This window comes from Natrix helvetica (genome assembly GCF_964273705.1).
Source record: "Natrix helvetica genome assembly, chromosome: 12".
NCBI classification, from domain to species: Eukaryota; Metazoa; Chordata; class Lepidosauria; order Squamata; family Natricidae; genus Natrix; species Natrix helvetica.
The window spans coordinates 16,082,738-16,099,708 of record NC_138556.1 but is presented as its reverse complement, the minus strand read 5'-3'; the positions used below and the strand labels follow the sequence as shown (position 1 = coordinate 16,099,708).

The 16,971-nt window shown below is 47.2% G+C and overlaps 1 protein-coding gene across 2 annotated transcripts in view; it reads left to right on the top strand.

Moving 5' to 3' along the window:
• ZNF609 (zinc finger protein 609) overlaps positions 1 to 16,971 on the top strand; it is a 69,789-nt gene that overhangs the window by 50,205 nt on the left and 2,613 nt on the right. For both annotated transcript variants that reach the window (XM_081964446.1, XM_081964447.1), the window contains exons 3-9: positions 601 to 826; positions 10,010 to 10,097; positions 10,977 to 13,359; positions 14,112 to 14,478; positions 15,588 to 15,763; positions 16,491 to 16,701; positions 16,860 to 16,938. In XM_081964446.1, the coding sequence (XP_081820572.1) occupies positions 601 to 826; positions 10,010 to 10,097; positions 10,977 to 13,359; positions 14,112 to 14,478; positions 15,588 to 15,763; positions 16,491 to 16,701; positions 16,860 to 16,933 (3,525 nt within the window). In that variant the 3' untranslated portion in view covers positions 16,934 to 16,938. The remainder of the gene's footprint in view (positions 1 to 600; positions 827 to 10,009; positions 10,098 to 10,976; positions 13,360 to 14,111; positions 14,479 to 15,587; positions 15,764 to 16,490; positions 16,702 to 16,859; positions 16,939 to 16,971) is intronic.

Genomic DNA, 16,971 nt, shown 5'->3' with positions numbered 1-16,971 from the left:
TAGTTGTGTCATGAACTGAGAGGAGGTGTTCTTGGGGGGGGGGGGGAAAGCTTTTTCCCACAGCTAGCCAAAATTTAGAATAACAGAGTTGGAAGGGGCTTTGGAGGTCTTCTAGTCCAACCCCCTGCTTAGGTGTAGGAAACCCTACACCACTTCAGACAAATGGCCAAGTCAGGCTGTCTAGAGCAGTGTTTTTCAACCTTGGCAACTTGAAGATGTCTGGACTTCAACTCCCAGAATTCCCCAGCCAGCATTCGCTGGCTGGGGAATTCTGGGAGTTGAAGTCCAGACATCTTCAAGTTGCCAAGGTTGAAAAACACTGGTCTAGAGCATGAGTGTCCAATCTTTTAAGACTTGTGTACTTCAACTCCCAGAATTCCCCAGCCAGCATGAGCTCTTAAAGTCATCCAGATTGGACACCCCTGTTTGTTCTTCACTGATAAATGTGCTAGGTAAGAACTTGCTACAGTCAATCGTGAAGGTAAGGTAGGACTTGTGAAAGAGCCCCAGTGTGGGAAGATACATGTGGTGGTGGGACCCAGGGACCCCTCGATCGTTGGTATGCCTCAGTTGTGACTGCTTCATTTTCTGTTTTTCCAGATGGAGTCTCCTGTGTCCACCCCTGCAGTGCTACCACTGCATCTTCTTGTCCCCGTTGTTAACAGTGATATCTCATCACCTTGTGAACAGATAATGGTACGCACTCGCTCTGTAGGGGTGAACACCTGTGATGTGGCGCTAGCTACTGAACCAGAGTGCCTGGGCCCCTGTGAACCTGGCACCAGCGTTAATCTGGAAGGCATCGTGTGGCAGGAGACAGAAGACGGTAGGTGTCCTTCAGTATACTTGTTTTAGACCAGTGCTGGCCACTTGATCGATATAACGTAGTAGATCACACCACCACTGTAGGTTGCAGGTTTGCACGTGTATAATATTACAATGGTTCCACGTTCTGGAGTCGAAAAGATGAATGCATTGATTTGAAGCTTCGTTTCATTCATGAATCAGTCCTTTGTTTAAAGCCTTGCATTTTCTAAAGCCATCTTTCCAAATCATAGTTCAGCTTAAGCTGTCTTAATATTTGCGCCTCTGAACGCAGTGTAAATTGTTCGTAAGATGGACAAATGTTCTAAATTGGAGAGAAACTTTTTGATTTCCGTTTCAAAAACGAATGAGGGCCCTCCTTTGTTTCCTAAGCTAGAATGTCCTCTCCCACCAGCTTTTCTTTCCACTGTGTCTTCGGCAGACTCTGATCCACAAAAAAATGTCTTCCTAAGATACCATAAAACTCTTTTTTGGGTTGCTTTTGCTGCAAGGGATTATTGCCGCTACCCCTTTAGAAACTTCTGAAGAGGTATGATTTGCCTTGGCAAGGAGCCAGGAACAATTGGGAGGTAGTCAATTATCTTTGGAGAGAGTGATACAAAGAAGCATCTTGCGGAGATGCAAAATACATATCCTTGGCTGTTACTGATCCATTTTGATGTGATGCCAGTCAGAGTGGAATTGACAGATTCTGAGAGGTTATAATTTGGAAAGACAAAAGACATGCTGACAAATGTTCTTTCCAAACTTACTTGGTGCGCACACTTGTATCTCCAGGAGCTTCTGGGAGAAGCTGACTGATTATAAAAAAAAACCCATCACTCAGCTTTATCATCTCGGGTATATTTGGATTTCCTCTGATTGTTTTCTTTTTCACTATAACTTAAAAACATTCTAATGAGTAGGTGACCCTGCCAGATAGTTCTTATTTTTACCATTTGATAACTCTGTTAGACGTTGTGTTGAGTCAAGGTGTTGAGTTAACTATTTGTTGTTAGTAGCAGTTCCAAATATTGATTCCCTGGCTGTTGATGAGAGGAAGGCCCGATCCATTGTCAAATTGGTCAGGTTTTGAACTGGTACCTGTATCCTAAAAAAAACCCAAGCTCCATCATCCTAGCCCAGTGGTGGCAAACCTTTTTTTCCCTCGAGCGCCAAAAGCTCACATGCACGCACACACCGACACCCATGATCTAATGCTCCCCCATGCATGCGCACGCTTCCCCCCCACCTCCCACGCATGCGCACGCCACCCCCGTTGTGGTGCTAGCAGGCCTCCCTGAAGCCTCCCAGGACTAAAAACGGGGCGTGGGGTGGACGCACCAAAAACGTGCGCGCACTCCCTCACGCATGCACACGCGTCTCCCAGCAGAGACCCCAAAATCAGGCTAACTGACGGGAGACGCACACATGCGCAGTGGAGCTGACCTGGGCGACGGCTCGTGCACCCGCAGAGATGGCTCCGGGTGCCACCTGTGACATGCGTGTCATAGGTCCAGCATCACAGCACTAGCCAAACTCCTGAAATTGTCAAGAAGGTTTGTATATTGATCAGGATCTGAGCACATTACACACGTTTCAGAGCAAACTACTTCAGGAGGCAGATGAAATGCTACTCCTCCTTTCCCGCCTGTTACTATCTCTAATGCGTTTGCAGGATTACCCTTTTCTAGAACTGTAATTTCAGATCTTACCTAGAAGTTATTGTGTTTAACTATTTTTAGCCTGCACTCACGTAAACGTGCAGAGTTCTTGTCTGCCACATTACTCCAGCTGTGCCATGGTTCATGCTGTCAGAGAAATAATGTAATCCTCACCACAAAGTCTTTGCATCCTTTGGATCGATTTTGAACTATTCTATTGCTGTATGTGTTTTCTAACTGTGTATTGGGCAAGGTGCTGGCTGCCTAATTAACAATGGTACTTGGATTTCAGGAGATGATTTACAATTTTGCCTGATATAATAGAATATAATTCTTTACTGGCCCAGTGTGATTAGACACACAAGGAATTTGTCTTTGGTGCATATACTCTGTGTACATAAAGAAAAAAAAATAGAATACATTCATCAAGATTCATAAGATACAACACTTAGTGATAGTCATAGGTTACTAATAAGCAATCAAACGAAGAAACAAATAAAACAATATAAATTTTAAAGGTACAAGCAACCCCTGCGTGACCAGGGGGTCCTTTAATTGACTCTAAAGGACCCCCTGGTCACGCAGAAGGGCAAAGGGATGGAAATGTTTCCTAAGGGCATAAACAAGCACCGGTTCAGAGTTCTTAGCAGCTAAATTTGTCTCTTCTGAAATTATTGACCTCTGTGCAAGTTGCACCACTTGTCCTTGCGGCTCCATAGAGAGCTTTTTCGTGGCCATCTGCTCTTTTGGCTGAGCAAACAGACTTCTAAGTACAGTACTGCTTGTTCTGTTCACCTGCCTCCTGCAGAAATGCATTATGCTGAATAACAGCAAGGATATATTGTAAAGACATTTAAGAGGGCGATCGTAGCAGTTTCTCTAATTCTGTTACGTGCCATTCTGATCTGCTGAGATCATTAATGGATTTAATTATAGCAAAACGCAGCCCTCCAACTCACAGCCTTGCCAGCCGCCTGGTTCCCATTTCCTCTTTAATTGTGATGGATGCCATCTGGAGCGGAGCCACTAATGGAAGAGGAGGAGGAGGAGGAGGAGGAGGGGTTTTGATGGCCGCAGACTTGCTCCAGGTTGGAGGCAAACCCCTTTCAGCCACCTTCAAAATCTAAGGCTTGAAGTACCATTGCCACTCACCTGGGAAATGTCTCAGCCAATAGCAGCGAGGCTTGCAGTTAAGATTGGGGGGGGGGAGCCCATTGTCTGACACACAGATCTTCATAGCAACAAGGATCACTGCATGGCAACAGCAGCTGCTGCACAAAGGAGCCATCAGAAGCCTCTTCCTCCAAATCTCTCTCCTTCCCTTTTATCTGGTGGATGAGAAGCACTTTGGATTGCAATATTTCTCTCCCCCCCCCCCTTATTTTATTTTATTTTGTTTTGAGAGGTCTACATTTTCTCTGAAAGAGGGCAGGCAGTTCTGTCAAGTCCCCAGTGGAAAGAAAAGGAGAGAGAGGCTGTTGCCATTGTAAGCTTATAGCAGGCCAGCTCTTTGAATTTCGCATAATTAAATTCTGCCCCAAGAGCTGAAACTTAGCGATGGAGCTCTGGTGTAGAAATTGCAGACTGTGTGCCAGTTTGAAAGCATCAGTAGCCATTGTTGGAGCTACTATCTTTTCTCTTAAATAAAATCCATGTTCCCAACCTCCATAGCATTCAATGGTAATAAGGCAGTGGGAAAACTTAAAATTTGTGAAAGAGAATACTTAATAAAAAGAAAGAACAACATTTCTCACACTTCTGTTTCTCTTTGTAGCGCTAAAGATCTGTGGCTATTTTAAGAAAAAATTAAGAGGAAGAATGAATTATCCAGTCCAGTACTGACGTTGAATAAACAATGTTCATGTAGTCAGAGCTACACGCTGTAAAAATAATTTGAACTTTTAGGCTGACAGTCCAGTAAGTGCAATGCACAACAAAATTGCCATGGTTGAAACAAGCAAGTGAAACCTGAACTTAAAAGAACACAAAAGAATGTGCGTTATATGAGAGGGCAAATGTTTTTTCTTTAAATAAAGGAAGTAAAACCCTGTTGAACTAATATTGACAAAGTGGGATAGGTTCATTAAGACTCTTTTAATGATGCTGATTTTCATGTGCAGCCACAAGGTCACAAACAGAAGCACAAGATGAAAGGAAACGTTTTTCCAGTAAAATGACTCCTTGAATTTTGGAGAAATTAATTCTCCTAAGAGAAGTGACTCTTTGGCAGATCATAGCTAGTAAGGTTCCCCTCACACATACGTGCTAGTCGTTCCCGATTTTAGGGAGCGGTGCTCAGCTCCGTTTCAAAGCCGAAGAGTCAGCACTATCCGAAGACATCTCTGTGGTCATGTGGCCGGCATGATGAAACATCGAAGGTGCACGGAACCCTGTTACCTTCCCACTAAAGGTGGTTCCTATTTTTCTACTTACATTTTTTACCTGCTTTCGAACTGCTAGGTTGGCAGAAGCTGGGACAAGTAACGGGAGCTCACTCTGTTAGGCGGTGCTAGGGATTCAAACCGCCGAACTGCCGACCTTTCTGATCGACAAGCTCAACGTCTTAGCCAGCAATTCCGAGTTACAGCTAAGTAATCATAATAATGTAAGAAAGTGGTACATTTGTAGTTTGGAAATGCCAAATGGGTACAGCTTTCTCTCCCTGATTTACCTAGTGATAAAATGGCTGCACTTTGGAAAATCTGACCAAACCAGCCTCTACCAACACAAAATAATTTTGGCTCGGTAGCTGAACTACTAGATACTTTTGGGGATGACACTTCTCTCTTTATGGCCCTATTAAAATCAAGTTTTTAATCTTGTATTGCTTTACAAAATTATTCATCGCTGGCTCCTAAATGCGAGAGCTTGCAGGAAACGATTCTTCCCCTTCTCCCCCCTCGGCTTTCTTTTCCAGCAAAGGTAGGTAGGTCTTCCGAGACAGACAGGTTAAAAGGCTGCTTTGCAAACCACCTTCCATTTCATAAAATAATTCCGCATTTATTTGCTGGGAGGGGTTCCCCGCCACCCCACCTCTGTGTGTGCATGATTGATTGAGGTAGGTTAAATCTAGGACATGGTGTGTCAGGCAGGAGTTACAATTAGTCTTGTGCTTTGTTTGGTTGCCAGAGCAGCAGGCAAAGGAAAAGCGGGAGGGGGGGGGGCTTGAGTTCACCACTGAGGTCTCTGCTTTACAGAGCTCTTCATCTTTCTCCTGTGATCATGGCAGCGGGCAAGCTGCCAGGACGTCCTTCCTAATCTGACCTGCCAGCGCTGAGATGGAAGCAGCTGCTGGCGCATTGCCACACAATTAACTTGTAAGGCTCTGCAGGAAAGCAGTGTGTGAAGGCCGAGCGTGAAACTGTACAAAAGCAGCCTTGCCTTGAAAAGCTGGCGCCTCCTGCTTGATGCTGACACCTGCAGGAAGAGAGATCCATCCCCAAGGAGAGAGAGAGAGACAGAGAGACAGAGAGACAGAGAGAGAGAGAGAGGGGCGGCGTTAGGATGAGTGGAAGGTCATCTTGGCAGCATTACGAGTCAGCAAGAGGCGCTCTCTCTAAGGAAGGCGAGATGAACGGAGAGGAGGGAAAATCTGCTCATCCCCTTCCCGCCTTCCCTCTAAGTCACTTCAAGAGGAAAGATAAGGTTTGACCCATCGGCCTCTTCCCCCGCACCCCCAAATCCATCCTGGAATTATAGAACTTAAGCCTGCAAGTCCATCTGCCCATTATCCAAATTTATATCCCTGTTTCCCTGATGTAAAAGGGACGTAGTGGCTAAGACGCTGAGCTTGTCATCAGAAAAGTCAGGAGTTCGGCGGTTCAAATCCCTAGCTTCGCGTAACGGAGTGAGCTCCTGTTACTCGTCCCAGCTTCTGTTAACCTAGCAGTTCGAAAGCAGGTAAAAAGTGCAAGTAGAAAAATAGGAACCACCTTTGGTGGGAAGGGAACAGCGCTTCGTGCACCTTTGGCATTTAGTCATGCCAGCCACATGACCAGGGAGATGTCTTTGGACAGCGCTGGCTCTTTGGCTTTGAAACGGAGATGAGCACCGCCCTCTAGAGTCAGGAACAACTAGCACATATGTGTGAGGGGAACCTTTCCCTGCTGTATTACAACTTGAGTGTAATCCTGCTTAAGAGTTTTATTGGAGAGAATTTATTTTATCTTATTTATATCCTGCCTTTATTATTTTTACAAATAACTCAAGGCAGTGAACACACACAATATTCCTTCCTGTGTTCCCTCACAACGATCTTGTGAGGTAGATTGGGCTGAGAGCAAGGGACTGGCCCCAAATCACCCAATATGTATTACATAGCACACTTAAAAGCCTGCAACATCCACATGGGCTTTGCTTCATGATGAAGGAATAATTTCCCATGATCTTCCCAGTCCAATCCTGCAAAATGAACTTTTGCAACTTCTAAGGTTTTTCAGGCTGAAATATCTATAGAAGCTGAAGCAGAGGCAACATGATCTTAATCTACAGCCATGTTGAGATAACCTTCTCGTCATTTCTGGTAATCGTCCACTCTTATGGGGCTAATGAGGTCTGGAAATCATTAACTGCTGAACAGACACAGTAATTTCCTATTAATGTACGAACGAGTGTGAGTTAATAAAGCATGATGCTTTTTGGTGAGAGAAGAGAGATGTTTTCTAAACATGTAAAAGTATACAAAGCAACTTTTGCTCGTTAACATTCATTTAAAGATAAGTATTGTTTTGTATTTTAAATGTGGTCCAACTTGCTTTTGTTTCACCTCAGTTCCTGGAAGTTGCTCTGGTTTCATATTGTTTCCTTTCTGTACTTTTCTGGCTAATATTAGAACATGCTAATGTCAGTTTCCTATTTCTCGGGGGAAAAAATTTGTCCAAAGAAAGAGAATTCTGAGGTTTAGACTAGGATTTGGCTTGAGAGAGACACTAGTTTTTTAATTAGATAGTTAACTTCTAAAAATAGAGGTTGTGACTGAAGTAGTGCTACTGATCTTTCTGTTCTAGATTGTTTCTGCATTCTTCAGCCATTCTAAATCGTTCTCACCACTCTGCCCAAAGAGTTAGAGCCGTGATGGGGAACCTATGGCACGCCTGCCAGAGGTGGCACCCAGAGCCCTCTCTGTGGGCACGCACGCCGTCGCCAGCTGCCCTTCTGGTTTCCAGCGTGCACATGCATGCCAGCCAGCTGGTCTTCGTGGGCACCAGAGCACCGGAAAATGCCCCCAAAATGGCCAAAACCAGGCCATGTTTTGGACCGTTCTCATGGTTGTTTTCAGGCCTTTTTGAGGGCTGTTTTCAGGCTGTTTTTGGCCCGGAAAACAGCCTCAAAATAGTCCAGAAAACAGCCTGTAAACAGCCAAAAAAACAGGCATCCGTGCGACGGTCAGCTGGTCTTTGGGGCTCTGACGCATGTGCATGCACACATGTTCCAGTTTGGGCACTCGGTGTTGCAAACGTTTGCCACCACCGAGTTAGAGGTTTCCCCACATTGCTTCTTCCCCAGATTCTTGCAGGAGATGCAATTCATGAGGTTCATAAGCACACCTGCGATAGTCATTGGAAGAAATGTCTATTTGAGTTAAATTCTACCAATGGTCTGATATTATAGGATGTGGTTGTTGTCTGACAAAAAGGCCCTGTTCAAAATCTTCAGCATAGAAACCGAAAATTCTAAGAGTAGATGATTGTTATTAGTAAAACAGATGTATTTGTTTTATAATACATGGCTCCGATGGAAATTTTCAGCATATGGATCATAACATATAGCACCATGTATGTAAATGTAAACTAGGACTCAATGGAGGGTTTTTGTTTGTTTGTTTGCTTGCTTTTGTTTGATAACGGGAAACTTGTGGCTGGGGATGCTTGATCTTTCCTTACGAGACTTTTGATTTTTGAACAGTAATCTAAGAAAGGTTGGCAATATAGAGAGTAGATGAGGTGCCATGTTTGTATACTGGCACCAAAAGAATATAGGACCCTATTCATGGAAGGGGGTTATATTATCTCCCCCATTAGCCCATCTTTAAACTCTTAACAACCAAGGGAGCTTTTGCTGATCTACTTCAGCAGAGAGCACACCCCCAAAGGCAGTTATCCCAGAACGGCAAACCACAAGAGAAATGTAAGTAGTCTACTGTAAACAGGACTAATCATCATATTGCATTGGAGAAGAACTGGTTCGACTCACTCACAAGAGAGCTTGCTAGGAGCTGAATGAAGGAAAGCAGAGGCAGGCATGATATCGCTTTCGCAGCCTAACTTTGATCCAATAAAATGAAAAGCTAATTAAGGAACTAGACAAACTATTAGGCCTTTTATTATAAGATCATGAAAATAATTGTATAAATGCACCAGGATTGAAAAGCTGATGGTTTAAGGATTTATATGTAGATAAGGGATCCGTTAGGGTCTCCAATTCTGGGCTTGCTCTCCAATTCTAGAGAGTAATCCAGAGAGCATCTGTCACCGTAGAGAATATACAGCAGGTGTCCCCAGATAATCTAAGTGATAATTGAAGTCTGTACCAGGAAAAGCTTATCTGCAAAACTCACTACCATTAGTAGACACGGTGACTATCGTCTTAAGGGTTGGGGATGCTTTTCCTCACTACCAGTTGCTTTATTGCGAATTGTGTTCTAAAAGCTTCCAAAGGCACTTGATGGAACACGGTGGGGAAAAAATTGCTGAGCCAGCTTGGCTTCCGGCTTGATAAAAAAATATCTCTTATTTACGTTACCCCCATCGAGGTCAATGGGTAAAAATGCTTTCTGAGTCAAAACTGATTCCGAGTGATAGCATCCATCCTTGCCGTTCTCTTGTCCTTATTGCAGAAGTGTCTTTATGTTTAGGCAAGCTCAACAACCTTATGAGTCTGGTCTGTAGTTTTTTTGCCATCAGTAGCTTTTAGAGCGGGGAGGATCTTCCTATATCAAAGAAATAAGTTGTAACGAAGCCCAAAGCAAATGCTTTCTATGTCAGGTGTCAAATTCTAGGCCCGGGGGACTGGATCTGGCCCACGGGATGCTTAGAGCTGGCCCATGGGGCTGCCCTGAAAACAGCAAAGGTCCGGCCCATCGTGCCTCTGCCAGCAAAAATGGAGCTCGGGAGAGCCGCGGGGAGCCCTCCCGAGCTCCATTTTCACTGGCAGAGATTTGCAGGAAGCCGTCACATCTGAGAAAGGAGCTTGGGAGCCCGTTTTCGCTGGCAGAGCTCTCAGGTTACCACAGGTGCCCCCGGCACGAGTGATGTCGAGCTGGCCACACCCACCCTGGACCGAGGTCAAACAAAACCCTGATGCGGCCCTCAATGAAATCGAGTTTGACACCCCTGGTCTAGGTTCTCCTGCTGACTTAGCTACACAGAATAGATTTGAGTAGCTACATAGAATTTTAGACACCACCCACACTTGTTCCGACTTGTTTGGCAGGGATATTTTTGTACTGTGGTTGAGAAAAAGATAGGAAAATGTTTCTGCCCCCAAAGACCTAGGAACTCACTCACAATCCTCCTCTTCTTTCCTCCTCCCCCCCTCCACAGGCATGCTGGTGGTGAACGTTACCTGGAGGAATAAGACATATGTGGGAACACTGCTGGATTGCACACAGCATGACTGGGCACCACCCAGGTAAAACCCCGGATGAGGAGACTCTCTTACTGCATGCTGATAGTATGTGCTCATTTGTGAGCTGGACGGGGAAGGGGAGGGTGGGCCTGCTAGAGAAAATGCTCTAATTTTAGGGAATATTGAGAAACTGTCAGTGTATGTCCTGGTCCACCAGTATTATTATTTTTTTAAAAAATTGTTGTGACATAAGAACTCAAGCAGCTACAGGTTTTGAAGGGAATTTGCCTTGGGTAATCAGCCTTTTCATTTTTGCGTGGGAAGCTGGTGAGGCAACTTCTGCCTAGGAAACCAATCAGTGTTGTGTCTCAGCTGAGCCGGTTGAACTGTTGTGTGTGACTTTTTATTGAATTACGAAGAGGGAGTTGGGAAAGGTTAGACAATGGATTGTTCAACGACTGTCAGGTGGCGACTGTGCTTATTCTGAAACCTCTCTTTGTCTTTGAATGCGAGAGGTGAGGTATTAAAAGCTGGCAAACTCAGGTTTGAGCTTGCCTCATACAAGCAACCAGGATGCCGCCACTGCCTTGGTGCTAACCTTCTAGCTTTGGGAGACAGCAATAGCAATAAGCCCTTAGACTTATATACCGCTTCACAGCACTTTTCAGCCCTCTCTTAAGCGATTTACAGAGTCAGCCTATTGCTCCCAACAATCTGGGTCCTCATTTTACCCCCTCAGAAGGATGGGAGGCTGAGTCATCCTTGAGCCTGGTGAGATTCAAACTGCCAAATTGCAGGCAGCCAGCAGTCAGCTGAAGTAGCCTGTAGTACTCTAACCACTCATGTTGATAGATAGAGAGTCACTTGCAGAGAGAGAGAGAGAGAATGGCTCAAGGGCCTCACTCAGTGCTTATTCTTAACTTCTGCTCTGCTGCCTCCTAGATTCTGTGACTCTCCCACCAGTGACTTGGAGATGCGGAATGGCCGTGGGAGAGGCAAGCGTGTGCGTCCCAACAGCAACCCTCCAGTGGCCGAAAGCACAGCAGCCACGGATACCAAAAGCTCCAGCAACAGTAGCAAGACTCGGGCAGGGACCAACAGTAAAGGACGCCGAGGCAGCCAGAACTCCTCGGAGCACCGCCTCCCCGCCAGTGGCACTTCAGAAGAGGTCAAGGCCAGCCCTTCGTCCGTGACCAAGCGAAAGAGCAAGCCTCTCTCTGACATGGAAGTGAATTCCAGTTCTGAGGATTCCAAGGGAAGCAAACGTGTCCGCACAAACTCCATGGGCTCAACGACGACACCTTTAGTTGTGGTGGCAGCTGCGGCGGCGGCAGCAGCCAACACAGCCATCAAAGTGGAGCCTGCCATTTTGGATAGGAACTGCCCCTCTCCTATACTCATTGACTGCCCCCATCCCAACTGCAGCAAAAAATACAAGCACATTAATGGACTGAAGTATCACCAGGCCCATGCGCATACTGATGACGACAGCAAGCCTGAGGCCGATGGGGATAGCGAGTATGGAGAGGACCCCTCTCTTCCGGCTGACTTGAGCAGCTGCAACGGTGCTTCCGGGAGCCAGAAGGGCTCCCTTTCCCCAGCCCGCTCAACGACTCCCAAAGTGCGGCTGATAGAACCGCACAGTCCCTCGCCATCCAACAAGTTCAACCTCAAAGCCACTTGCAAGAAGAAATTAGGTGCCGAAGGAGATCCCGATTCTGGTGCTCTTTCTAATGACGGTTCGGAGGATGGTCCTTTGATACCCGACGAGATGAGCAACAACGGCTTTGACTCCGTAGAAAAGAGGACCGGGGACAAAGAAAAGACGAAAAAGCTGGTCGGCATCAAGGCTGAGAAGATCAGTTCCAAGAGCATCAAGTCCGCCCGGCCCATCGCCCCTGCCATTCCCCCTCAGATCTACACTTTCCAGGCAGCCACGTTCACCGCTGCTAGCCCTGGCTCCTCCACGGGTCTCACCACAACTGTCGTGCAGGCCATGCCCAACAGCCCCCAGCTGAAGCCCATTCAGCCTAAGCCAACTGTAATGGGCGAGCCTTTCGCCGTCAGCCCAACACTGACCCCCGTCAAGGACAAGAAAAAGAAAGACAAGAAAAAAAAAGAAGCCAAGGAAGTGGAGAGCCCCTTGACCCCCGGGAAAGGGTGTTGGGCTGAGGAAGGCAAAAGTCCCTTCCGTGGGGAGCCCAGCGATCTCGGGGCGAAGGGAGAGAGCCTCCTCAACGGTTCCTCTGACCCCCACCAGAGCCGCCTGGCCAGCATCAAGGCCGAGGCAGATAAAATCTACAGTTTCACTGACAATGCCCCAAGCCCATCCATCGGGGGCACCAGCCGGCTAGACAGTGCGGCCCCCGCCCAGCCCATGACTCCCCTTCACGTGGTCACCCAAAACGGGGCCGAAGCCAGCTCTGTGAAGACGAATAGCCCCGCCTACTCTGACATTTCAGACGCCGGGGAGGATGGGGAAGGGAAGCTGGAGAGCATGAAGGCCAAGGACCCTGATCAGATGGCCAAGGAAGGGGCCAAGAAAGCCCTCTTCCCTGCTCAGCCCCAGAGCAAGGAATCTCCTTATTACCCAGGTTTTGAGGCCTACTATTCGCCAGGTTACACCCAGTCGAGCTCCAGCCCCATTAACCCCAGCAGCCAAACGCCCATCGATAGCCAGGCCCTGAAGCTGAAGAAAGACGAAGAGCCACCAAGCCCAGAGGTAAAGGTGAAGAACGAGGCCTGCGAGGAGAAGAAGGCCGAGTTGGGGCCCTCAAGCCAGCAGCCCTCTGTCATCCAGCAGAGGTCCAACATGTACATGCAGTCCTTGTATTACAACCAATACGCCTACGTGCCTCCCTACGGCTACAGCGAGCAAGGCTATCACGCCCACTTGCTCAGCACGAACCCAGCCTATCGGCAACAGTACGAAGATCAGCAGAAGCAGCGCCAGAGTCTGGAGCAGCAGCAGCAGCAGCAGCGTGCGCTAGACAAAAAGGTGGACCTGGGACTGAAGGAAAGAGAGGTGATCCTGAAGGAGGAGTGGAAGCAGAAGGCTTCTCTCCCACCCACTCTGACCAAAGCACCCAGCTTAACTGACCTTGTCAAACCTGGACTCAGTAAGGCCAAGGACCAAGGAAGTGATGTAGCCAAGTCGGTCATTATCCCCAAATTAGAGGACTCCACAAAACTCCAAGGCCAGACTCTAGAAGGCCTCAAGGGGAAATTAAACGAAAGCCATCTCGGCAAAGAGACGGCAGACTCGAAGGCAGGTTTGGACTGTGGTCGGCAGGCTGAGGTGGACCCGGTACTTTGGTATAGACAGGTAAATGAGCAGGAGGAGAAGGATGCTGGGTGGTTGAACTGGGAGGGGGGTTGTCAGAATGACTAATTCCTGGGTGCAGAAAACTGGATGGAGAGGAAGTGAGGAGAGCATTAATGTGGGTGCTTGTTTGGTCTCTTGGATTTCTGGATCTTGGAATCTCTGCCAAAATAAGTCCGGCTAGTGGAACTATAGTTGGTTGGTTCAGATTTGTTGATATATAATTCAAATACCCAGGTGGGATTTAATCACTCCCCGCCCCCCGCCCACCTCAGTGCTTGATTTTTGAGCAGCCAAATAGACGAAAAAAGAGCTATTGTTTAATGATGCACACAGCAGAAAAAACATAAGGATTGTGTAGCTTTTGTCTTAGTTCAGCGCTTCGAAAGGTGGGCTATCTCACTACTCAGTTTTAATAAAGTAGACCAGTGATAATAAATTAAGCAACATTAATCAATAGAAATGAACAATTTACAATTTATATTTACTTCTGTTTGTTAATGTAGCTAGAATTTTAGAATTTGGGTGAATGTTGTGCGATGCTTCAGAGAGGCATTTGATCGATAGATGAAAAGCCAAAAACCCCAGAAGTAGTAAATGCTTTTATAAGGTGGGAGGGATCCGTGTGAATATAGAATTGCTTCCATAGACTCTATATTTAAAATATTCCACCTGAGGTTCCCCCAGCTTCCAATATGGCGACTTCTGCTGTGGAATTGCTAGTCACCTGACTGACTCAACCTATGTTGCTACAGGAGGCTGAACCCCGCATGTGGACATACGTTTACCCCGCTAAATACCCTGACATCAAAATGGAGGATGAGCGGTGGAAGGAAGAGAGGGAGCGAAAGTTAAAAGAGGAGAGGAGCCGCGGCAAAGAATCCCTCGGGAAGGAGGACGGGAAAGAGAGCATCAACTCTGACTGCAAAATGCCTTCCAGCGAGGACTCGCGCCTAATGGGGAAAGACGCCAGATCCGGCACCCATGTGCCCGTGTCCTCCCCCCTCACCCAGCACCAGTCCTACATCCCCTACATGCACGGCTACTCCTACAGTCAGTCGTACGACCCCGGCCATCCCAGTTATCGTGGCATGCCAACTGTCATGATGCAAAACTATCCAGGTACGGGGAATTGAAAGGGAACCCTGTGATTACAGGTGGTTTCCATGGTGCACAAAGAAGGAAAGCTCCCAAGTTGTTGGTTTTTGTCTTCAGAATAAAGTGAGGGGATTGAGCTCGATAGACTGATATAGTGAGATGTCTCACAGCATCAAGATGCTGTCAGGCTCTGAAAAACCAAGAAAGTCACATCATGATTATTCCAAGCAGATTTCTTTAGCGTTCCTCACCCATAGACAGAATCTTGTCAAACTAAAGCAAACTCGGTCACTGTAAAGCATATATTCTCCATTGTGCTGAGTAGAGAATCTAAGGAATGGGCTAACTCTGTCCTTTCTGCTCGGAGACTGAGTCTATCACGCTTCTGGTCACGCCTCCTTTGCCCATGCTAGTCCCAGTTTTGACTCAGTCTTTGCTCAGAAGAGACCTGTAGAGGAGTTGTCTTAGAACAGAAGGACAGAGTTTATTCCTTGGATTCTGGATTTTCACTGTAAGATTCCCGGCTCCACATAAGCCTTCTGATAGTGAATGGCTAGGCTGGCTCCCTCAGTCCATCCGATCGGCTAGCTCGCCGGTCCGTCTGGCATAGCCGCCTGGTTCCGGCTCCAGGAATTATGAGGAGAGGAGCCATCTTCACCCACTTTCCCTCACACAAACGATCTGAACTGAGATGTCTCTTTCTCCTCTGGAATTCCCTTCCTGGGAATTCATACCCCATTCCTTCGCAGTTGAAGAGAATTTACCTTTACTTTGCTTACGGCAGTGTTTCTTAAACTTTTTTTTTTCCCCTCGCGACCCCTGCTCATTTTTTAAAATTATGGAGGACTCTAAAAGGGCTTTGGTGTCTGTATGGGTTATGTGCCCTGTGTGCCCCAAGCATTCAAAATTGGTAATTTGGTCTTAGTAGCTAATGATGATCTAGGAATATAAAACCGGAAAAAGACTGGGTGGAATGACATGTCCTAAAACTTCTCCTCCTACCAACCTTGAGTCAGTCCCTTTCCTTTTCTCATCGTTTCCCTGTAGAATGCATGACATCAGTTGGTTTCTTTGGGTGGGTGGCTCTTCTGACAAACCCAGGGTAGGAATGCTGACTGGTATCTCTCCCGCAGGCTCTTACCTTCCTTCCAGCTACTCCTTCTCCCCGTACGGCAGCAAATCCTCGGGAAGCGAAGAGAGCGAAAAATCCCGAGCTAGTCCTATTATCGGCTGTAAGTCCAGCTCTGAATCCAAGGCCCTGGACATCTTGCAGCAGCACGCCAGCCACTACAAGAGCAAATCCCCAACGGTGAGTGCTATTTATGGTGCTGCACTAACTAGTTCTCAGCTCTGGGCTTTTGGGTTGAGCCTGGCTCAGAAACTGTGGCTCTTCTCTCATGGATCTTAGCAATATACAATAGCACTTACGTATATACTGCTTCATAGAGCTTTTACAGCCCCCCCTAAGTGGTTTACAGAGTCAGCCTCTTTGCCCCAACAATCTGGGTCCTCATTTTACCCACCTCAAAAGGATGGAAGGCTGAGTCGACCTTGAGCCGGTGAGGATCGACTTCATGTCAGTGGGCAGAGTGCAGTAATAGCACTTATATACCGCTTTACAGCCCTCTCTTAAGTGGTTTACCGAGTTAGCCTTTTGCCCCCAACAATCTGGGTCCTCATTTTACCCACCTCAGAAGGATGGAAGGCTGAGTCGACCTTGAGCCTGGTGAGATTTGAACTGCTGAACTGCAGCTAGCAGTCAGCTGAAATAGCGTGCAGTACTGCACCCCAACCACTGCGCCACCTAAGCTCTTACCTTGATTGGAGCAGTACCTGTGGCTCTTCTCTCGTGGAGCCTACCGTGATTGGAGCAGATGATTGATGCACTTGTCCTGCTTGGTGGCTGGAGTTTGCAGGAACTGGAGAAATCCAACAATTTCAGGGCAACGTCAAAAATCTGCCCAGGATGGCCTGCCATTCCTTCCAGAGTCATGCTTTGGGCTTCAAACCCGTCTGTTTTTCTGCTTGCCATGCAGATAAGCGAGAAGGCCTCTCAGGAGCGCAGCGGCTGCGGGATAGGAGGAAGCAGCGCAGGCTGCAGCAGCCTAGGGGGAGCCAGTGGCGCAGAGAGAAGCGTTGACCGGCCTCGCTCCTCCCCTTCACAGCGTCTGATGTCTACACATCACCATCACCACCACTTGGGCTACTCATTGCTGCCAGCCCAATATAACTTGCCCTATGCAACAGGTGAGATTGCTTCTGCAGAGGGCTGTGGTTTTTTGGGAGGGGGGGAGGGGTGTCAGGATTCCAAATTCGGTTTTGATTGATTCGATTTATGTAGCCGCTCGCCCCACCTTTGCAATTTTAACGGTCTTTGTGGGAATATCTTTGCTGTCCCCCAACAGGTCTTTCATCTACAGCCATTGTTGCCAGTCAGCAAGGTTCTGCTCCTTCCCTCTATCCCCCACCCCGAAGGTGAAAATGGTAAGGACACCCCAACACACCTGCCTTGGTGGT